This window comes from Heptranchias perlo, chromosome 5 (assembly GCF_035084215.1).
Source record: "Heptranchias perlo isolate sHepPer1 chromosome 5, sHepPer1.hap1, whole genome shotgun sequence".
Lineage (NCBI taxonomy): Eukaryota > Metazoa > Chordata > Chondrichthyes > Hexanchiformes > Hexanchidae > Heptranchias > Heptranchias perlo.
This window is the reverse complement of record NC_090329.1, coordinates 24,315,023-24,339,815: the sequence shown is the minus strand read 5'-3', so window position 1 is coordinate 24,339,815 and position 24,793 is coordinate 24,315,023. Positions and strand designations below refer to the sequence as shown.

At 45.3% G+C, this 24,793-nt stretch overlaps 1 protein-coding gene across 1 annotated transcript in view; it reads right to left on the bottom strand.

The window, feature by feature from the left end:
- disc1 (DISC1 scaffold protein) overlaps window positions 1–21,583 on the bottom strand; it is a 125,116-nt gene extending 103,533 nt beyond the window's left edge. Inside the window, exon 1 of the mRNA XM_067984145.1 lies at window positions 21,221–21,583. Within this exon, the coding sequence (XP_067840246.1) occupies window positions 21,221–21,335 (115 nt within the window). The 5' untranslated portion in view covers window positions 21,336–21,583. The remainder of the gene's footprint in view (window positions 1–21,220) is intronic.
- Window positions 21,584–24,793: the final 3,210 nt, after the last annotated feature.

Sequence of the window (24,793 nt, the reverse complement as noted above, 5' to 3'; positions counted from 1 at the left end):
GCTGAAAATAGAAAGTACAGAGAAGAAGTGAAAAAGGACATAAGAGGGGCAAAGAGATTTTGAGAATAGACTGGCGGCTAATGGTGGGAATATGATGTTGTGGTGATAATGGAGACCTGGCTCAAAAAAGGGCAGGATTGGGTACTAAATATATCTGGATACAAGGTGTTCAGGAAAGATAGGGAAGGAAAGGAGGCGGGGTGGCAGTATTGATTAAGGAGAATATCGCAGTGCTGGAGAGAGAGGATGTTCTGGAGGGGTCAAGGACAGAATCTATTTGGTTAGAGTAAAGAAACAATACAGGTGCCATTACACTACTGGGTGTATTCTATAGGCCACCAACTAGTGGGAAGGAGATAGAGGAGCAAATTTGCAGGGAAATTACAGAAAGGTGCAAGAGCCATAGAGTTGAAATAAAGGGGGGCTTCAACTATCCTAATATAGACTGGGATAATATAAGGGGCAAAGAGGGGTAGGGATTTTTGAAATGTGTTCAGGATAACTTTCTCGACCAGTACGTTTCCAGCCCAACGAGGCTGGAAGCATTGTTGGACTTGGTTCTAGGGGATGAGGCAGGCCAAGTGGAGCAAATGTCAGTGGGGGAACATTTAGGGAACTGTGATCATAGTATCGTATGGTTTAGAATAGCTATGGAAAAGGACATGGACCACTCTAAAGTAAAAACACTTAATTGGAGGAGGGCCAATTTCAGTGAGATGAGAATAGATCTGGCCTGGGTAAATTGGAATCAAAGATTGGCAGGCAAAACTGTAATTGAACAATGGGCAGCTTTTAAGGAGGAGATGGTTCAGGTACAGTCTAGATACATTCCCACGAGGGAGAAAGGTAGGGCACCTAAAGCCAAAGCTTCCTGGATGACAAAAGAGATACAGAGTAAGATGAAGCAGACGTCAGGTTGATAACACAAGTGAGATCCAGGCTGAACATAGAAAGTTCAGAGGGGAAGTGAAAAAGAAAATGAGGGGCAAAGAGAGAGTATGAGAATAGACTGGCATCAAACATAAAAGGGGATCGAAAAGTCTCCTTAAGGCGTGTAAACGGTAAACGGGTAGTAAGAGGAGGGATGGGGTCAATCAGGGACCAACTACTCATGGAGGCAGAGGGCATGGCTGAGGTACTAAATGAGTATTTTGCATCTCGCTTTACCAAGGAAGAAGGTGCTGCCAGAGTCTCAGTAAAGGAAGATGTATTTGAGATACTGGATGGGCTAAAAATTGATAAAGATGAGGTACTAGAAAGGCTAGCTATACTTAAAGTAGATAAATCACCCGGTCTGGATGGGATGCAACCTAGGTTGCTGAGGGAAGTGAGGGTGGAAATTGCGGAGGTACTGGCCATAATCTTTCAAACATCCTTAAATACAGGGGTGGTGCCAGAGGATTGCAAATGTTACACCCTTGTTCAAAAATGGATGTAAGGATAAACCCAGCAACTACAGGCCAGTCGGTTTAACCTCAGTGGTGGGCAAACCTTTAGACACGATAATCTGGGACAGAATTAGGAGTCACTTGGACAAGTGTGGATTAATAAGGGAAAGCCAGCACGGATTTGTTAAAGGCAAATCGTGTTTAACTAACTTTATAGAGTTTTTTGATAAGGTAACAGAGAAGGTAGATGAGGGCAATGTGGTTGATATGGTGTATATGGACTTTCAAAAGGCGTTTGATAAGGTGCTGCATAATAGGCTTGTCATTAAGATTGAAGCCCATGGAGCAAAGGGGGCAGTAGCAGCATGGATACAAAATTGGCTAAGTAACAGGAAGCAGAGAGCAGTGGTGAATGGTTGTTTTTCGGACTGGAGGGAGATGTATAGTGGTGTTCCTCAGGGGTCGGTACTAGGACCACTGCTTTTCTTGATATATATTAAAGACTTGGACTTAGGTGCACAGGGCACAATTTTCAAATTTGCAGATGACACAAAACTTGGAGGGGTAGTGAACAGTGAGGAGGATAGTGATAGACCTCAAGAGGAGATAGACAGGCTGGTGAAATGGGAGGACACATGGCGGATGAAATGTAACGCAGAAAAATGCAGAGATATATTTTGGTAGGAAGAACAAGGAGAGGCAATATAAACCGGAGGGCACAATTCTAAAAGGGGTCTAGGTATAGAGAGATTGAGGGGTATATGTGCACAACTCTTTGAAGGTGGCGGGACAGGTTGAGAAAGCGGTTATAAAAAGATCCTAGGCTTTATAAATAGAGGCACAGAGTACAAAAACAAGGAAGTTATGTTGAACCTTTGTAAAACACTGGTTTGGCCATAACGGAAGTATTGTGTCCAATTCTGGCCACTGCACTTTAGGAAGGATGTGAAGGCCTCAGAGAAGGTGCAGAAAAAATTTACTAGAACAGTTCCAGGGATAGACCGGATACACAGCGAGTGGTTAGGATCTGGAATGCACTGCCTGAGGAAGTGGTGGAGGCAGATTCAATCATGGCCTTCAAAAGGGAACTGGATAAGTACTAAAAACAAAAAAATGTGCAGGGCTACGGAGATACAGCGGGGGAGTGGGACTAGCTGGATTGCTCGTGCATAGAGCCGGCACGGACTTGATGGACCGAATGGCCTCCTTTCGTGCTGTAACCTTTCTATGATTCTAAGCTGGGGTTGTTCTCCTTAAAGCAGAGAAGGTTAAGAGGAGATTTGATAGAAATATTCAAAATCATGAAGGGTTTAGATAAAGTAAATAAAGAGAAACTGTTCTTATTGGCGGAAGGGTCGAGAACCAGAGGACACAAATTTAAGGTGATTGGCAAAAGAACCAAAGGCGACAAGAGGGAAAACTTTTTTAGGCAGCGAGTAGTCATGATCTGGAATGCGCTGCCTGAAAGGGTGGTGGATGCAGATTCTACCGTGGCTTTTAAAAAGGAATTGAATAAATACTTGAAGGGAAAAAATTTGGAGGGCTACAGGGAAAGAGCTGGGGAATGGGACTAACTGGATTGCTCTTACAAAGAGCCAGCATGGGCTCAATGGGCCAAATGGCCTCCTTCTGTGCTGTAACCATTCTATGATTTTACACTTTGTGCCAGTCTCCAAAGGCATATTGGGCTCCACTGTGCAATACAGAGGTCCAGAGTTCACAAGCGTAATACCGGCTCTTCATGATTCATTTGAAGTGCGTGGCTTTGAGTGGGTTAGGACAGGAGTATCAGCATTTTAAATTAATTGCCGTTTGTATAGCGTCAATGTGCCGAGACTGGCTAGATCAATAGAGAAATCAGCCCTCAAGGTAACAGAAGCTATGGGGGAAGAGATAGAGGCAGAAGCGGGCAATATTGTGAATATGGAAGGCGGCAGTCTTGATGACTGAACAGATGTGGGGAAGGAAACTAAACACCACATCCAGCAACGCACAGGTTCCATATTGCAGACTTAGCCTGAGATGGCAGTCAGGAAGGTTGATGAAGCTACAGTCAGAGGCATGTAGGAGCTGACAGAAGTCAAAAAGGCAAGCTTCAGTTTTCTCTACATTAAGCTGGAGGAAGTTTTGATTCATCCATGACTTAATGTAGTACAGGCAGTTGGAGAATTGAGCAATAGCTGGGTCAAAATCCTGGAACTCCCTACTTAACAGCATTGTGGGAGAACCCTCACCACACGGACTGCAGGGTTCAAGAAGGCAGCTCCACCACCACCTTAAGGGCAATTAGGGATGGGCAATAAATGCTAGCCTTGCCAGCGGCGGCCACATCCCATGATCGATTAAAAAAAAATCACGAGGACGCAGAAAGGTAAAGCTGGGTGTCTTTAAGAAACCTGATCCCGTGCTTTTAGATATTGTCATCAAGGGACAGCATATGTACGATGAGAGGCAGGGATGAAGATTGGGATTCTGGAGTATGTCAGAGGCCTGGACAAATAATCCAGAGTCATGAGTTCAAATCCCGACACAGCAGCTGGGGAATTTAAATTCAATTAATTAAATGAAAATCTGGAATTAAAAAAACTAGTATCAGTAATGGTGGCCACGAAACTATCGGATTGTCGTAAAAACCCATTTGGTTCACTAATGTCCTTTAGGGAAGGAAACCTGCCATCTGGCCTATATGTGACTCCAGACCCACATCAATGTGGTTGATTCTTAACTGCCCTCTGAAACGGCCTAGCAAGCCACTCAGTTGCAAAATCTCGCGAAAAAAAAGTCATAATAAGAATAAAACCAGACGGACCACCCGGCATCGGACCACGAGGCACCGGAGACGACAAAGGCAAACCAAGCCCAGTCGACCCTGCAAAGACCTCCTCACTAACATCTGGGGACTTGTGCCAAAATTGGGAAAGCTGTCCCATAGACTGACATAGCCATACTCACAGAATCATACCTTTCAGCCAACGTCCCAGACTCTTCCATCACCATCCCTGGGTATGTCCTGTCCCACCGGCAGGACAGACCCACCAGAGGTGGCGGTACAGTGATATATAGTCAGGAGGGAGTGGCCCTGGGAGTCCTTAACATTGAATCCGTACCCCATGAAATCTCATGGCATCAGGTCAAACATGGGCAAGGAAACCTCCTGCTGATTACCACCTACCGTCCTCCCTCAGCTGATGAATCAGTCCTCCTCCATGTTGAACACTACTTGGAGGAAGCACTGAGGGTAGCAAGGGCACAGAATGTACTCTGAGTGGGGAACTTCAATGTACATTACCAAGAGTGGCTCGGTAGCACCACTACTGAACAAGCTGGCCGAGTCCTGAAGGACATAGCTGCCAGACTGGGCCTACGGCAGGTGGTGAGCAAACCAACACGAGGGAAAAACTTACTTGACCTCGTCCTCACCAATCTACCTGTTGCAGATGCATCTGTCCATGACAGTATTGATAGGAGTGACCACCGCACAGTCCTTGTGGAGATGAAGTCCCGTCTTCGCACTGAGGACACCATCCAACGTGTTGTGTGGCACTATCTCAGTGCTAAATGGGATAGATTCACAACAGACCTAGCATCTCAAAACTGGGCATCCGTGAGGCGCTGTGGGCAATCAGCAGCAGAAGAATTGTATTCCAGCACAATCTGTAACCTCATGGCCTGGCATATTCCTCACTCCACCATTGCCAACAAGCCAGGGGATCAACCCTGGTTCAATGAGGTGTAGAAGAGCATGCCAGGAGCAGCACCAGGAGTACCTAAAAATGAGGTGCCAACCTGGTGAAGCTACAACTCAGGACTACATGCATTCTAAACAGCAGAAGTAACATGCTATAGACAGAGCTAAGCAATTCCACAACCAACGGATCAGATCAAAGCTCTGCAGTCCTGCCACATCCAGTGGTGGTGGACAATTAAACAACTAACGGGAGGAGGAGGCTCTATAAACATCCCCATCCTCAATGGTGGCAGAGTCCAGCACGTGAGTGCAAAAGACAAGTGTTTGCAACCATCTTCAGCCAGGAGTGCCGAGTGGATGATCCATCTCGGCCTCCTCCCGATATTCCCACCATCACAGAAGCCAGTCTTCAGCCAATTCGATTCACTCCACGTGATATCAAGAAACGGCTGAATGCACTGGATACAGCAAAGGCTATGGGCCCCGACAGCATCCCGGTGGTAGTACTGAAGACTTGTGCTCCAGAACTCGCCGCACCTCTAGCCAAACTGTTCCAGTACAGCTACAACATTGGCATCAACCCGACAATGTGGAAAATTGCCCAGGTATGTCCTGTCCACAAAAAGCAGGACAAATCCAATCCGGACAATTACCGCCCCATCAGTTACTCTCAATCATCAGCAAAGTGATGGAAGGCGTTGTCGACAGTGCTATCAAGCGGCACTTGCTCACCGATGCTCAGTTTGGGTTCTGACCTCATTACAGCCTTGGTCCAAACATGGACAAAAGAGCTGAATTCCAGAGGTGAGGTGAGAGTGACTGCCCTTGACATCAAGGCAGCATTTGACAGAGTGTGGCACCAAGGAGCCCTAGTAAAATTGAAGTCAATGGGAATCAGGGGGAAAACTCTCCAGTGGCTGGAGTCATTCCTAGCATAAAGAAAGATGGTAATGGTTGTTGGAGGCCAATCATCTCAGCCCCAGGACATTGCTGCAGGAGTTCCTCAGGGCAGTGTCCTAGGCCTAACCACCTTCAGCTGCTTCATCAATGACCTTCCCTCCATCAGAAGGTCAGAAATGGGGATGGTCGCTGATCATTGCACAGTGTTCAGTTCCATTCGCAAATCCTCAGATAATGAAGCAGTCTGTGCCCGCATGCAGCAAGATCTGGACAACATCCAGGCTTGGGCTCATAAGTGGCAAGTAACATTCGCACCAGACAAGTGCTAGGCAATGACCATCTCCAACAAGAGAGAGTCTAACCACCTCCCCTTGACATTCAACGACATTACCATCACCAAATCCCCCACTAACATCATCGTGGGGGTTACCATTGACCAGAAACTTAACTGGACCAGCCATATAAATACTGTGGCTACAAGAGCAGGTCAGAGGCTGGGTATTCTGCGGCGAGTGACTCACCTCCTGACTCCCCAAAGCCTTTCCACCATCTACAAGGCACAAGTCAGGAGTGTGATGGAATACTCTCCACTTGCCTGGATGAGTGCAGCTCCAACAACACTCAAGAAGCTCGACACTATCCAGGACAAAGCAGCCCGCTTGATTGGCACCCCATCCACCACCCTAAACATTCACTCCCTTCACCACCGGTGCACAGTGGCTGCAGTGTGTACCATCCACAGGATGCACTGCAGCAACTCGCCAAGGCTTCTTCGACAGCACCTCCCAAACCCGCGACCTCTACCACCTAGAAGTGCAGCAGGCACATGGGAACAACACCACCTGCATGTTCCCCTCCAAGTCACACACCATCCTGACTTGGAAATATATCGCCGTTCCTTCATCGTCGCTGGGTCAAAATCCTGGAACTCCCTTCCTAACAGCACTGTGGGAGAACCTTCACCACACGGACTGCAGCGGTTCAAGAAGGCGGCTCACCACCACCTTCTCAAGGGCAATTAGGGATGGCCAATAAATGTTGGCGTCGCCAGCGACGCCCACATCCCATGAACGAATAAAAAAAGTTATGACTGCAGGCATGGGAGGAGAAACCACTGAAGCATATGCAGTCTTGTCATTGGGACTAGTATAACGGATCCAATAAAGAGCAGTACCATGAACGTGGATTGTTGAGGAGAAACACTGGCTGACAAAACGATCAACAATGTCAAAGGCAACAGAGAATTTGAGAAGGATGAGGGACATTGCGCTGCAGTGTCACAGGATGTAATTTGTGACCTGACCAGCATCTGTAGGTGACTGCAAGGTCTCAAACAGGTAGTGATGGGCAAATAGATACATTGCAACAACATACTCCATTACTTTAAACAGGAAGAGAAGATTTAAGATGGGGCATTAGAGAGGTTGGAGACATTTAAGATTTTGTTTTAAAAGGGGGTGATGAGGGCTGTTTTAAAAGAGGTAGGCAAAATGCCAGACGCTAGTGACAGACGATTATGTCAGCAACAAGGGGCTGAGGAGGAGAGGTAGGGTGGTCAGGAGCTGGGAGGAGAGGGGATTGAGGCACCAGGTAATGGGCATCATGGACAAGATGGTTTTGCTGAGGGTAGGGGCTAAATGGAGGAAAACTATAGAATAAGGGTAGGGGCCATTTGGAAGAGGGAAGGAGCGAGGGATTGGAGTCAAGCAGATAGGGGACTATGGCTAGAAGTGCTATTGCAGATATTCTTGATTTCAGACGCAAAGAAGTCCACAGAAGGAGTAGAGAGGATGACAGAGGAGACAGTTTGTAGTACAGAATAGGAGATTAAAGATACTCTCCAAAATAATTTTGTAGTAGTGGACAGATTTAGCCAGAGTGGGATCAAATGTGAATTGAGGTTCACGACTGTCACATGCCAGGTACATTTGAACTTATAGTTTGTGGATTTGATGCCGTGGAAGTTATTACTGTACCAGGGAGGGTGATGAGAGACTATTGGAAATGTAATGGGGACAAGGTTATTAAAGATGGAGGCAGTTATGTGAGAGATGAGGGGACAGAGTGTAATGTGTCCCACGTTATAAAGCTAGGTGGGAAAGGAAGCTATGAGGAGGATGCAAAGAAGCTGCAAAGGGATATGGACAGGTTAAGTGATTGCACAAGGTGGCAGATGGAGTATAATGAGGGGAAAGGTGAAATTATCCACTTTGGTAGGAAGAATAGAAAAGCAGATTTTTTTTTAAAGTTGAGAGACTAGTAAATGTTTATATTCAGAGGGATTGGGTATCCTTGTACACTAATCACAGAAAGTTAGCATGCAGGTACAGCAAGCAATTAGGAAAGCAAATGGTATGTTACCCTTTATTGCAAGGGAGTTGGAATACAAGAGTAAGGACATATTGCTGCAATTATATAGATCTTTGGCGAGATCACACCTGGAGTACTGTGTACAGATTTGGTCTCCTTACCTAAGGAAGGATATACTTGCCTTAGAGGGGGTGCAACGAAAGTTCACTAGATTGATTCCTGAAATGTGACGGTAGTCCTATGAGGAGAGATTGAATAGAATGGGCCTATATTCTCTGGAGTTTAGAAGAATGAGAGGTGATCTCATTGAAACGTATAAAATTCTTAGAAGACTTGACAGGGTAGATGCTGAGAGGCTGTTTCCCCTGGCTGGAGAGTCTAGAACTAGGGGACATAGTCTCAAGATAAAGGGTCAGCCATTTAGGACTGAGATGAGGAGATCTGGCAGGGGGCGGGACAGCGCAGCAGATTTGCTTGAGAGGCCGGGGGAAACACTCATGTTCCTCCTGGCCCACAAGCAGTGCTGGAAAAGCACTTAATTGCTGGATCTGGTAGCTCCGGCCTCCCTTCAGCTGCTGGGTTAAAACCGACCCGCAGCTGTTAAATTTAAATGGCTGCCAAGATCTGAAGAACGCAGCCCCTCATTAACATACTATAATTACAGACCCGCCTCTCCAGAGTGGGTTACTCGGCCGCCTCCCAACCTGCCGCGGTATAACCAGAAGTAAGCACATTCACAGCGGGTTGGGCTCGAGTTTCACATTCGTAGGAATTTCACCCCTTCCCTTCCCCCTCCTCCCCCGCCCATCGTGAGGGGGGGTTAAAATTGCCCCCAATGTTTGCACTTAAATCCTTGATATGGAGTGATTGATTAATGAATTAGAATGCCAGTGACATGCTATCATTGGCATAATTTAAGGTAGTTAAATTTGTGGATTATGTTTCAAAACTTCCGTTATGAGAGATATAAAGGCAAATTTCACAAGGCTCAATGCCAGGTGAGAAGCCTCACAAAATGTATTTTATAATTTACAAGAAACAATAAAAGTGTTACAAGAAAAGATTAAGGAGGGACAAATAGATTGGAAACAAACCAAAGACAGAATCTGCGAAGACGCAATCAGGGCCATAATCGTCACACTGCAGTGAAAGCTTGAACTGTTTTAATGAGTCAGGTAATCAATCGCCTGCAATCTCAAAAAGGCTGCATGTTTTCATAGTGACATTATGTAGTATATAGACTTAACACTGAAGTATGAATGTTAAATGGGCTACAGAAGTTAATTTTGTACTCTAATCTTCTACCATTAAATTGAGCTATACCATTAAAAGCTGTACTATTGTTATTCATAATACAAGTTTATTATGTTTGTGATGATTTATGTTGATAATTATATCATACTGGCATACGTAGAAATAATAAAATAAAAGTTATTAGAGCTACATTGAATTGTGTCCTATCCAATCCTCAGCATTGCAGAGATAAGGTAAGAATTAGAGTAATGTAGAATCTTTAATTTAACAAACATTTTCCAGAGATTGGGGTTACATGTTTGTGTAAAATTAGGGATCAACCTCCATGTCCTGACATATTCTCTGTAATTGGGTATTTTTACCTCAGTCATACTGATGGCTGGGCTATGACTGCTCTTTTTACCTGTATCAGTTGCACTCAACAAAAGAACAAACTTGCATTTATATAGCACCTTTTAGACCTCAGGATGTCCCAAAGCCCTTCATAGAAAATGACGCAGAGAACAACTACATAATGAAATTAGGCATCACAAAACAATTTCAGACAATAAGCTCAATCCCAATCAATTTCTCCTCACAACTAAACAAACTTCCAAATTCATCACTGCCATCATTGTAATATTCATCTACATTTATGACAAGACAGCATAACATTTTGCCTAATTTTAAATGAACTACATTTAAATAGCCATGTTTTTTTAAGCAACCTTCTCATGTTAAATTTGTATTTTTTGTGGAATCACCTAATCTGCAAATAAAACTGCATGTTCCACTTCACATCAAGTAAATGTTAAAACAGGAGATGCTAAAGGTGGCGCCAAGCAAGATGCTACAGAAATAATCAATTCCTGCCACTGCTACTGAAATATGCCCTGAAGTTCAGAAAGAAAGAACAAATGAACAAACTTGCATTTATATAGCGCCTTTCACATCGAGACATAACAAAGCGGTTCACAAGTAAATGATTAATTCTGAAGTGCAATCACTGTTGTAATGTAGGGAAATGCGGCAGACAATTTTGCACACAGTAAGGTCCCACAACAGCAATGAGGAAAAAGACCCGAATTGTATGTTTTGATGGTGTTACTTGACGTATAAATGTTGGCCATTGGATCTTTTACTTCCACCTACAGTGCAAAAGCAACAGCAGCTTGCCCAATCTTGTAGTAAAACAAATTTATGATTTTGATGTAAGGACGTCTTTTTTTTTGTCGGTTTCCCGTTGGATTGACCGGCTGATAGACAGGCTGGTATCAGTCGGATGGGAGACCAGCCAGGGAGAGGACGTCTTCAGGTAAGTCATTGTTTGTAAGGATGGGAGGGTGGTGAGGAAGGCATGGGGGAATGGGATCGGGGTCAGTCATGGGGGGGGTGGGAGGGGGAAAGCATTCAGGTCGGGGGGGAAAGCGTCCGGGTCGGCGGGGGGGGAAGCGTCCGGGTCGGCGGGGGGGATGCATCCGGGTCGGCGGGTGGGGGGGGAGCATCCGGGTCGGCGGGTGGGGGGGGAGCATCCGGGTCGGCGGGTGGGGGGGGAGCATCCGGGTCGGGGGGAGCATCCGGGTCGGCGGGTGGGGGGGGAGCATCCGGGTCGGGGGGAGCATCCGGGTCGGCGGGTGGGGGGGGAGCATCCGGGTCGGGGGGAGCATCCGGGTCGGGGGTGGGGAGGGGGAAAGCATTCAGGTCGGGGGGGAAAGCATCCGGGTCAGCGGTGGGGTGGGGGGGTATGCATCCGGGTCGGCAGGGGGGAAGCGGCGGGGTCGGCGGGGGGGATGTATCCGGGTCGGCAGGGGGGAAGCATCCGGGTCGGCGGGGGGGGGGGGGTGGGAGCATCCGGATTGGCGGGGGGGGTGGGGAGGGGGAAAGCATTCAGGGGGGGGGGGGATGCATCCGGGTCGGCGGGTTGGGGGGATGCATCCGGGTCGGCGGGTCGGGGGGATGCATCCGGGTCGGGGGGATGCATCCGGGTCGGGGGGATGCATCCGGGTCGGGGGGATGCATCCGGGTCGGCGGGATGCATCCGGGTCGGCGGGATGCATCCGGGTCGGCGGGATGCATCCGGGTCGGCGGGATGCATCCGGGTCGGCGGGATGCATCCGGGTCGGCGGGATGCATCCGGGTCGGCGGGATGCATCCGGGTCGGCGGGATGCATCCGGGTCGGCGGGATGCATCCGGGTCGGCGGGATGCATCCGGGTCGGCGGGATGCATCCGGGTCGGCGGGATGCATCCGGGTCGGCGGGATGCATCCGGGTCGGCGGGATGCATCCGGGTCGGGGGGATGCATCCGGGTCGGGGGGATGCATCCGGGTCGGCGGGTTGGGGGGATGCATCCGGGTCGGCGGGATGCATCCGGGTCGGCGGGTTGGGGGGATGCATCCGGGTCGGCGGGTTGGGGGGATGCATCCGGGTCGGCGGGTTGGGGGGATGCATCCGGGTCGGCGGGTTGGGGGGATGCATCCGGGTCGGCGGGTTGGGGGGATGCATCCGGGTCGGCGGATTGGGGGGATGCATCCGGGTCGGCGGGTTGGGGGGATGCATCCGGGTCGGCGGGTTGGGGGGATGCATCCGGGTCGGCGGGTTGGGGGGATGCATCCGGGTCGGCGGGTTGGGGGGATGCATCCGGGTCGGCGGGTTGGGGGGATGCATCCGGGTCGGCGGGTTGGGGGGATGCATCCGGGTCGGCGGGTTGGGGGGATGCATCCGGGTCGGCGGGTTGGGGGGATGCATCCGGGTCGGCGGGTTGGGGGGATGCATCCGGGTCGGCGGGTTGGGGGGATGCATCCGGGTCGGCGGGTTGGGGGGATGCATCCGGGTCGGCGGGGGCGGGGGAGCATCCGGGTCGGCGGGGGCGGGGGAGCATCCGGGTCGGCGGGGGCGGGGGAGCATCCGGGTCGGCGGGGGCGGGGGAGCATCCGGGTCGGCGGGGGCGGGGGAGCATCCGGGTCGGCGGGGGCGGGGGAGCATCCGGGTCGGCGGGGGCGGGGGAGCATCCGGGTCGGCGGGGGCGGGGGAGCATCCGGGTCGGCGGGGGCGGGGGAGCATCCGGGTCGGCGGGGGCGGGGGAGCATCCGGGTCGGCGGGGGGGGGGGGAGCATCCGGGTCGGCGGCGGGGGGAGCATCCGGGTCGGCGGTGGGGGGGAGCATCCGGGTCGGCGGGGGGGGGGGATCATCCGGGTCGGCGGGGGGGGGGGATCATCCGGGTCGGCGGGGGGGGGATCATCCGGGTCGGCGGGGGGGGGGGAGCATCCGGGTCGGCGGGGGGGGAGCATCCGGGTCGGCGGGGGGGGGGGAGCATCCGGGTCGGCGGGGGGGAAGCACTCCTGCTCCTTTCTAGCTGTGCCTTTCTAGGCACCTACCTGTTAGTCTGGGCCTTCTCGCCTCCTTTCACGAAGTGTAAAGCAGAAGGCCCGGGAATCCCGGTCCCCCCGCGGTTGAAAACGGGAATTGGTAAAAAAAAAATGGAGGCCTAATGCCTCCTTGAAAGGTTTTGAGGCCCGAGCGGGTTGGTCACCCGCCCCTCATCACGCTGCAGTGAAAACCGGAAACGGGCGGGTTGGAGGCGGGTCTGAAATGGTGGCAATTTTCAATGCCCACCCCCGCCCACTATTTAATTTGAAAATTGAGCCCAGTATGTCACAACTGACGAGGTAAAAATCAGCAATTCAATGATATTGAAAGAAACAGGCCTCATACATACATTGGTGATACTATTTACCCACCACTTAACAAGGTTTGCTTAAGATGTGAATAACTTCGCTCTCTCCTCAAAATCTTTTATTCACAACTATTTCATGTATAATATACTAAATGTTATGCATATAATATACACTTTCTATACATTTCAAGCTTTACTTCCTGTCTCACAACCTTTGTGTAATATTACTTCTGTCATGCTGGATGACATGCCTCTGTCGTGCTTTCAAACGCTTCCTTTGAACCTTTGTTTTTAAACAACTTTTTTCAAATGGTTACTTCTCATCGGCCTATTCTTCCCACATGACCAAGCCCCTCCTTGGTCATCCTAACTCTACTTCCCAACTCCACTCAGACCATCTGACACCACCAACTCAAACAGTAAGGTGTTTTCTGTAAGATTTTTTTGATACGTCTTTGTCGTCCTTTAATATAAATTTTAAGCATTCTTTTTGTTCCTTCTTGTTTACCTTTCATTCTCCACTCCCATTCCAGACCCATCAAGTGCCTTGGGACGTTTTACTATGTTAAAGGCACCATATAAATGCAAGTTGTTGTTATCAAGAAAGCTTCTTTTTATTTAACTAATTTGCAATTCATTAGAAGCCTACGCCATTGCCCAGTTTTCTGTAAGAATTTTTTTCCAGGCGATTTTTTAATGTTTTAATATAAATTATTCTGTTGCCATTTATTGACTAACTTAATACATGCCACTCCCAACCTGAACTGATAAGAAAATCAGAAGCCAGAGTTTATTTAATCAAGTTAGGAGGCACAGGAAGTAGTGTACATGGAAGCTTAAGTTACAACGGGCCATAGATAGACTAATTGAGTGGGCAAAACTATGGCAAATGGAGTTCAATGTTGGGAAGTGTGAGGTCATTCACTTTAGATCTGAGAAAGACAAATCAGAATACTTTCTTAATGGTGAGAGACTGGGAGCTGTGGAGGAGCAAACAGCATTTGGGTGTCTATGTATATAAATCACTAAAAGCTAATGTACAGGTACAAAAAGTAATAAAAAAGGCTAGTGAAATGTTAACCTTTATCACAAGGGAATTGGAATACACAAGTGAGGAAGTGATGCTTTAGTTGTACAGAGCCTTGGTCAGACCCCATCTGGAGTACTATGCCAAGTTTTGAACATCGACTCTCAGGAAAGATATATTGGCCTTGGAGGGGTTACAATGCAGACTCACCAGAATGATACCAGGGCATAAAGGGTTAAATTATGAGGACAGTTTGCATTAACTTGGTTTGTATACCCATGAATTTAGAAGGTTGAGGGGTGGTCTAAATCAAGATCTTTAAAAACATAAAGGTATTCGATTAGGTTGATACAGAGAAACTATTTCCTCTGATGAGAGATACTAGAACAGAATCATAGAATGATACAGCACAGAAGGAGGCCTTCGGCCCATTGTACCTGTGCCAGCTCTATAAAATAGCTATCCAATTAGTCCCAATCCCCTGCTCTTTCCCCATGGCCCTGCAAATTTTTCCACTCAAGTATTAACTCTTTTGAAAGTTATTATTGAATCTGCTTCCACCACCCTTTCAGGCAGTGTATTCCAGATCTTAACAGCTCACTGCCTAAAAAAAAGTCCTCATGTTGCCTCTGGTTCTTTTGCCAATTACCTTAATCTTAAAATTAGAGCTAGACCATTTAGGAGTGAAATCAGGAAGCACTTCTTCACGCAAAGGGTAGCGTAAGTCTGGAATTCTTTCCCACAAAAGGCTATGAATGTTGGGTCAATTGAAATTTTCAAGACTGAGATCGATAGATTTTTGTTGGGTAAGGGTATCAAGGGATACGGAACAAAGGTGGCTAAATGGTGTTGAGGTACAATCGGCCACGATCTAATTGAATGGCGGAACAGGCTTGAAGGGCTGATTGGCCTACCCCTGTTCCTATGTAAGTTGCTGATTCCTCAACTGATTTTTCTCTTCTCTAAAGGCTGCTTATAATTATTTACTGAAGCCTGCATTCATTTAGTTGACCTATTGCAGAGCTCACCAAAAGCCCAAGTTTATCTCATTTGTTTGACCATTACTCACCTAATTTTTCTCTTTTCAAAAATGGCTTTTAATTACTGAAGCCTTGTTTAATTAATTTATTGACAAATTCAGAACATTCCACTCATGATCCAAAGCCTGACTTTAATTAATTTACCTATTCCCAATCCAATTTTAGTCTTCCCAAGACCGGCTTTTAATTAATACATTTATTTCATTAATTTATTGCCAGGCTAAGTACATCTCGATCCAGACCCGACAAGGAGGCCAGAAGTCAGAGTTTATTCAATTAATTTGGCCCAATTCCTCGCTACTCTGAAGCTGCATTTATTTTATTAACTACTTTGTGAGAAGCCCACATATATTTAATTAATTTGTTTATTGCCAGATTTATTTAATTTACTATTTGATTCTGGTTGGTATTTTATACTTCTCCTTTGTCTCCATGTTGTTTTGCCCTAGATGCCAGCGCATTTCAATTAATTAATTAATTCCTGCTGACAGGTGGATTCGGTGTCAGTTTGGCTCAGGGGTAGCCTCTAAGCTTGTCTCTAAGTCAGAAGATCATGGGTTCAAATTCAGGACTTGAACACATTATCTAGCTGACACTTCAGTGTAGAACTGAGTGAGTCCTGCATTGTCAGAGGTGCCATCTTTTGGATGCAACGTCAAACCAAGGCTCCTTCTGTGAAGGTGAACATGAAAGAACCAATAGCACTTCTCAAAAAGGAGCAGGGGACTTTTCCTGGTGTCCTAGCTAACAATTCTCTCTCAAATAATACTGCCAAAACAGATAAACTGGTCATTTATCTCATTGCTGTGCCTATAAAATAGTGTAAGGAATCTTACAACACCAGGTTATAGTCCAACAAATTTATTTTAAAATCACAAGCTTGTGATTTTAAAATAAATTTGTTGGACTATAACCTGGTGTTGTAAGATTCCTTACATTTGTCCACCCCAGTCCATCACCGGCATCTCCACATCATGTATAAAATAGTGATTAGACTTCCAAATTCATTTGCTGGGAAGTGCTTGTGATGTCCTGAGAACATGAAAGGCACCATTTAAATTCAAGATCTTAGGAACTTTTTTTTTCACAAAATGGTTTTTCAACTTAAATCAGCATTTAGATTTTTTTTTAAAATACACTGAACAAACAACTTCTTGTTCCCTCTTTGTTTGGCTGCCTCCAGATTAGACAGCATTTTGGGACTTCAAAAAAAAGTGTTTCTTGTATGGTACTGTACACTCTGCATCATTATAAAATAGTATCCCCTTGGATGCACAGGTGAAATACTCGTTATAAAATGTTTGCTCTACATGAAATGGTGGAATTTTCTTTTTATTTCTCAGGTCGTGGCCAACACTGGCGTGGCAGCAGTTATTGCCCATCATCAGTTGCTCCGAGAAGGTGGTAGTAGTAGGCCTTTTCCTTGAACCGCTGCAGTCTTTGTGATAATAGCACTCCCACGATTGTGTTAGGTAAGGAATTCAAATACTTTGACCTAGTAAAGGAACAGTGGCAATATATATCCAAGTCAGGATAGTGTGTGACTTAGAGGGGAATTTGGAGTTGATGTGTTCCCATGACATTGCTGCTGGTCCTGCTCAATGGCAGAGGTCACAAAGGAGGAAGCTGCTGTCAAAGTAATCTTGATAAATTGCTGCATTGCATCCTATAGGTAGCATATACAACAGCTGCACCAGTGATGGAGTGGATGGATGTTGAGTCCAGTGACAGGGACTTGGATCGAGCAAATTTCTCTTTCCTGGATGGTGCCGAGCTGCTTGAGTGCACCCATCCAGATGAGTGTTCCATCACACTTTTGACTTGAGCCTTGTGAATGGTGAAGTGACTTTCAGGGGTCAGGAGGTGAGCCACTCATTGCATAATACCCAACCTCTGCCCTGCTGTTGTAGCCACAGTGTTGATATGTCTGGTCCAGTTAAGCTTCAGATAATTCTGATCCCTTGGGACTTGGCAATGATGGTGCCATTGAAAGTCAGGGGGAGGTGGCTGGGCTTTTTCTTGTTGTAGATGGTCATTACCTTGCACTCTCCCCTTCCCCACCCACAGACACTCACCCCTCAATACAGGAAATGTACTTCATGTGTCTATTTAGTTAACAAACACCATTGAGTAACCAAGGAAGTAAAGCACTCACAATGATCAATAAATACTCACATACTCTGCTTTTTGTCTTACCATTTTACCAACAAACACATAAAAAGGTTAAAGTACACATGCATACACTGTGAGAATATGACTATTGAGACGACATGTCCTACAACAGTATCTATTTCTCATTTTTTACTTACTAATCGGAATTGCAATTAGCCACATCCGGATTCCCAATTAGCCACATGTGGCTAGTGTATTGGATAACATTGTTTTATTCTACATACCTCAAAACCTTCTTCTTTTATCTTATGTTATTACACAATCATAAAAGATATTTTTTCCCCTCTCCCCTACTTCCCCAAATGGATTTGTAGTTCTTGCTGAACCTATCAATGTAGCACTACTCCATGGGGAGGGTTCTCACTGACTGACTCCAGCCAAGGTCAACACTGAAGAACCTCAAACATCTTCCACTAGTTCCAGCACAAATATCACTTCCTTCAACGACACAAAAGAAACCTTATCCCAAACAAGATTTTTAGCTCACAGTTTTTATTTAATGATTTCAACTGTATAAGACATTGGAAAAATATTTTTTTTTTATTTATGATGTTTATTTTGGTCCTCACACCTCACAATTATTTGTAAATTTTCTGCCAGGCTGTCAAAAGTTCACTCTTGAGTATTGTTGTTCCATAGAGTGAAAACCACAATCCAATGATGCATCTCATTAATCTACAATTACATTCTTTGGAAAAAGATTAGACAATATTTTAATTATCTGAAGGTGAATGTACTTGCCCAGATATTAACAGGAGGGAGGTAGCTGTCCTGGTTAAAATGGATACTTCTAAGCAAACATAATCTACATATTTACAAATGTAAAGCACTATTTTTTTTAAAGTACCAAAGCAGCACTTCCTTATGATTTTTTTTCAGTTACACTAACACTAATTCTATACAATATATAGCTCTTACACTGATTTGCTGTGGAAGAGAGTACAGAATACCCTTGTACATTTTTTTTAAAAAAAGATTCGATTCTCTCACATTTTATGTGCTCCAACTGGGTCAAAAGCAGCAGGTTCTAATTAAGTTCTAATTTTCAAGAGCATCAGTGTATCACTATCAAAGTAAGTGCCTCAATCTCAATATGGTTTTGAATTTCAAATAGTAATTCTAATCTTGAACTACAATGCATAATTTAGTATCCATTGACCATTCTTTCCAAATAAGGCTGCTGTTGTCAAGCTTACAATATCTGAAAGGATGTTATCATATCCGTTGCTTTTAACATGGGAAAACCAGTTCCGTTTTACTGGCCCAATCACTGAAATGAACTTTACATTCTGAAATTTGACAGGTTCTGATTATATTTTAATTAAAAAAGCAAAAGTATCACTAATCTGTTGATCATCTTGTATATTTACATAGGTGTTTATGGTATACTTGTGCTTTAATCTCATTGTTCTTTACAGAGGTCACACGATTTTTTTTTGCAATTTGGATTTTTTTTTTCAAAACTGATATTTATCAACAGTAGCCGAGAATACAGGACATGAAGGTCTCAGATTCAAACCCAGTGTACGCTGCATTAGCTAATCTCAGCCAGAGCAACGATAGAAACATTGCAAATGGTCTCCATGCAAACAGGATCAGACAGGGTTCCTGTCCCTGATCATTATCCAGCAACCCCTGTTGGAAAAGCTTGTGTGCATGGCAGGAGAAACTGCCTTCAGGTTCACACGTGAATGAAGTCACTTGAGCAAGGAACCCAAAGGGCAATCAGCACTTATGGAACAATTATCACAGCAAGGAGTTAACTCCTTTAGGAGAGGTGGGAAAAGGAGAAACTGGGTGAAAAAAATTGGCAAGAATGCTTTAACTTTTGTGCAAACCATTCCTTCCCAACCTGTGTCCAGTTTATTTTAACATTTAGAAATTTTTGAAGGGATAAAATCACTGTTTTCTCTTCATGTCATGTATTAACTTCAGGTGATGTGCTCCCACTCCTCAGTCAACACCACTCTGTGCTTGAAGGTGCACAGGAGCAGCCAGGAGACAAGCTTCCCTTTTATTTCCCCCCCCTTTCCTGCAGCATCAAGAATTCAGTAAAGGAAATAAACCACAGACCATACTCAATGTCCTCTTTTGGGAACAAGTTTTTGCAATTTTCTCTTTGGAATCTCTCACTAAATTGCATCCCAAAAAAAAATCAGCAAAAGATTAAAAAGTATGCTTTCATTAACTGTATGTGTTGTATAAACAGAATGCACATTTCAGAGTAGTGCTTGATAAAAAATAAACCATCATAAATCACTAGCACTTGCAACACTTGTGTATTATGCAGCTATATTTTTGTTTTATATACCTATTCTCTTGTATATATTATCCTTCTTCCATTTCCCCTGTCCATGATTAAACTCACAAAAAAAGCAGGCCTAAACCTGAATCTAAACAAGATTCAGCTACCAAAGCTGCTTCCAATCATCAGGAGGGGCTTCCACACAGCTTTAGCTCCAGTAATTTCTTTGAGAAAGTGGTAAAAGTTGGCAGTTGTTTCAAGAATGGTAATTTGCCAATATGTGCCTCTGCATCACACTAAAATAATATGCATAGTGGATTTTTAAATCATAAAAAAGAGCTACATGGAGAACTAATTACTGACCATGGTTTCACAAAGCAAATTCTTATATGGACTCCAGTAGTTATCAGTCAGCTTCCTGCATAATAATTCATACTAAACTGGAATGGGTGCATTCAATGGAAGGCAGACTTCATTAAAAAGTGCAATTTTGGTTATCAAGTCAATCACTGTACCAAGTTACTATGGAAATGGGGTCATGTGGCAGGTACAGGAAGCTTCAGAGGCTATATTTCTATGCTCACATATCTGATTAATGGATTTAAGTAATTTAATTTTAAAACACAAAACTGATGGTTCAACTATTATGTTGAACACAAAACTGAATGGCCTATGATGTGCTTTCATACAGTTGTTTTGGAACCGTGGCAAATTAATGTCAACAATGTGATTTTCTATTTATTGCAGCTTACTTTGAAATAGGTTCTGTAATGATTGTTATGATACATGTGATTGCATAGTAATTACAATGAAATACCATTTTTATCTTCACTGCAATGAAAACATTACTGAAAGTGAATTTAATAAACTAAAGCAGTGAAAATATTAACACCCATCATCTAGTTAAATAAATATTGCTAACAGCTATTGTAGTAGACTGATCCGATATATATTACTACTACATAATACATGAAAGTTGAGGAAATGATACAATCCTATTGTTTTACAAAAATGAAATATAGAAGTATACATAGAAGTGACAAATGTTAAAAGAAAATAAGAATCATAATAGCAAAATCAGAAAATACAGCTCCAACTACATGCGTACTTATATATCTTAAGAAAATGTATTTTTTAAAATGTTTAATCCTAATCTCGACTAAAATAGAGTAGTTCCCCGATGACGTTGGGGATTTATCCAGCAAGTAGCGAGCTGAACAATAAAGACAAATAGTTCCAGGTTCCCTGGTCCGCACTGAGTTACCTAATTTTAACCAAGTTGGTGAGAAGTACATTGCAATTAGCCTATGCCCACAGCTTAGGGATAGGGGAAAACCAGAAATAACCTGTTTGATGTGAATATAAGGCCAGCTCCTATCGGCGCTCGATTGCGGGAGCCCGGTCCCGAGTTGGAATAGGGTGTGGTTACAGGGCAGCGCTTGTGCTCGGTCATGCACGGATGATCACATTTATCAATAAATAAAAACGTGACCAAAGGCAACGGCGGACATGCCGGAGCCTGGCCTCTATTATTAATTATACCTGTTTTGTGCGGCTGTTGTCCCCGAGGCCCAGGGTCGCTGCTGGCGATGGATCCCAGCGGTGAGGCGAAGGCCAGCGATTCGGAGATCGTCACCACGTTCATCCCTGCGAACATCCTCTCCCTCTTCGGCTGCAACGGCCGAGCGAGAGCTCGCAGCCTAACGGCCCCCGGTCCGACCCCCGACTCCGACTCTAACGGCCCCCGCGCGCTACTCTCCGTTCGATTTGATTCTCTAACGGTCGCCGAGACCCCGCGCACTGCCGTCCGTTCGATTTGATTCTCGCGCGTTCCGCCCGCGCGCTCTCCCGAGTCTAACAATTACCGAGACCCCGCGCCGTGCACTAATGGAGGCGACAAATCGACTTCTCTCAGCTTTCTGCACCAAGGGTCAGTCAAACTACAATCTGAGAGATTTGGGAAGTGTAGGAATCGTTGCTACCTCATTTGTTATAGATGTAATCACGCCTTTTTTATTGTTAAAGCTTCAGAAAACCGACTATGACGTTTTAGATTTAAGTTACGCCACTTTTGTTTTAATTATCTTGGGCATTTTGTACTAGTCTAGTTTTATTCACTGTTTAGCATCCCTCCAAACAGCAATTGGCCTACCATATGTAACATCTTACTTATAAATAAACCTAACGATTAGTTTTAGCCTGAATGTATTGGTCTAACAGCGTGGTCTTTAACACCTTTCAGTGACGACAGGAGAATGTATTGGGCATCCACCTGATCCCCAGTGCCCAGTACCACGACTCGGAGCTCAAGTGTTAGCTCTGTGGAATGCTATCCCACTCAAGGATTACAGAAAGGTTTTGAGTCATAGGAGACACTGTCTGTTTATAGACACTGCCTTTCTTCTGTTCCCTCAAGTTAAAAGTGTTGGGAGAAAGCATGAATGATGATATTGCCATCTACACAGCCATAGAATTCACCCGTTGTGGGGTAAAATTAAACATTGGAAGACCGAAGCCGTTGTCTTCGGCCCCTGCCACCATTCCCTCACCACCGACTCCATCCCTCTCCCTGGCCGCTGTCTTAGGCTGAACCAGACTGTTCGCAACCTTGGCGTCCCCTTTGACCCTCAGCTGAGCAACCGACCCCATATCTGCACCATCACCAAGACCGCCTAATTCCATCTCCATAACATCGCCTGTCTCTGTCCCTGCCTCAGCTCATCTACTGCTGAAACCCTCATCTATGCCTTTGTTACCTCTGGACTTGACAATTCCAATGCTCTCCTGGCCGGCCTCCCATCTTCCACCCTCCATGAACTTAAACTCTGCTCCCGGATCTTGACCCGTACCAAGTCCCTTTCACCCATTACCCCTGTGCTCGCTGACCTATGTTGGATCCCGGTCCCCGAATGTCTTTTTTTTAAATTCTCATTCTCGTGTTCAAATCCTTCCATGGCCTTGGCCATCCCTACCTCTGTAACCTCCTCCGGCCCTACAACTCTCCAAGTACTGTGCGTTCCTCCAACTCTGGCCTCTTGTCCATCCTCCACTTCCTTCGTTAACAGCCATTGGCAGCGTGCCATCAATTGCCTAGGCCCTAATCTCTGGAATTCTCTCTCTAAACCTCTCTACCTCTTCTTTAAGACACTCCTTAAAACCTACCTCTTTGACCAAGCTTTTGCTCACCTGCTCTAATGTGTGCTTCTTTGGCTCAGTGTCAATTTTTGTCTGATTACGCTTCTATGAAGCGCGTTAGGATGTTTTACGACATTAAAGGTGCTATATAAATGCAATTTGTTGTCTGACAATGTGTTATCCACCTTTCATCCTTAACAATGACAGTGACTACTCAAAAGTAATTCATTGATTGTGATGTGCTTTGAAACATCCTGAAGAAGTGATAAGATATAAAAGCAAGTTCCTTCTTAATTGTGATATAAACAGCTGTAGCCACTGAAACAGCTGTGGAGAGCAGAACAACAGGAGATATTATGGCTGCTACCTCGGTCTACGAACACGTGATTTGCTGATCGCATTATCTGTACTTGTAGATGAAGTGTTGAATTGCCAACAGCAAGTATTTGGGCCGGCAACCGCAATGGCTCAGCATGGGAGAAGGCTATGTCAGAAACCAGAAGAAGTGCCAAGGAGGTGGAAAAGAAATTCGATGCCACCAAGGGAGACATCAATGCAATGGAACTTGTACTCTGCACTGTACAACATTATGTTTTGCTCAGCTAATAGGGTTAGAAGACTCCTGTAGCATTGTTATTTCTGTTGCAGACTCATTTTTGCCTGAAGGGGAAAAAATGAATGAAACTGTCATAAGAGCATACTGTTTAAAGAGATGGTTCAATATTTGTAAATGAACAAGCAAAATAAGCTAGGGGAATCTGCAGCATGAAATAGCTGAGCACTTGGTGCATACATAGGGAGACAATGTAATGATAAAATTGATGACAGCCAACTTATTTCTTATATGCTTGCAAATGGGTGAAAATTGCCATTACAGGTGGCAAAAGAATAGTACCACAGTCCACTACTGTCAATAGGAAGATCAGGCCCATATCTCCTGCTGAAACAAAAAAAAGGAAAGAATCAACTGATAACATCCTCTACTTGCATTGCCTCTCTGTATGATCTATTCCACATATTCACCATTCTCTCTGTGAAGTTATATCTTAACTGTTTATTCACGTTTTTCATCTAAACTTGAATCCATGCCCCCTTGTTCTGGAGTTTGTGCCAATATTGTACATCTCTTTGTGATCCAGTTTATCTATTAGCTTGAGGATCATAAGCATCTGAACATAGAATCAAAGAATGATACAGCACAGAAGGAGGCCTTTCGGCCCATCGTGCCTGTGCTGGCTCTTTGGTAGAGCTATCCAATTAGTCCCACTCCCCCTGCTCTTTCCTCATGACCCTGCAAAATTTTCCCCTTCAAGTATTTATCCAATTCCCTTTTAAAAGCTATTATTGAATCCGATTTTTAAAAATTCATTCATGGGATGTGGGCGTCGCTGGCAAGGCCAGCATTTATTGCCCATCCCTAATTGCACTTAAGAAGGTGGTGGTGAGCCGCCTTCTTGAACCGCTGCAGTCCACATGGTGAAGATTCTCCCACAGTGCTGTTAGGTTGGGAGCTCCAGGATTTTGACCCAGCGACGATGAAGGAACGGAGATATATTTCCAAGTCGGGATGGTGTGTGACTTGGAGGGGAATGTGCAGGTGGTGGTGTTCCCATGTGCCTGCTGCCCTTGTCCTTCTAGGTGGTAAAGGTCGCGGGTTTGGGAGGTGCTGTCGAAAAAAGCAAATCCGCCACTCTTTCAGGCAGTGCATTCCAGACATCATAACTTGCTGGGTAAAAAAAATTCTCCTTATCTGGTTGTTTTGCCAAATACCTTAAATCAGTGTCCTCTGGTTACCGATATTTCTGCCACTGGAAACAGTTTCTCCTTATTTACTCGATCAAAACCTTTCATGATTTTGAACACCTCTATTAAATCTCTCCTTAACGCTTACTGCTCTAAGGAAAACAACTCCAGTTTCACCAGTCTCTCCACATAACTGAAGTCTCACGTCCCTGGTACCATTCTGGTAAATCTCCTCTG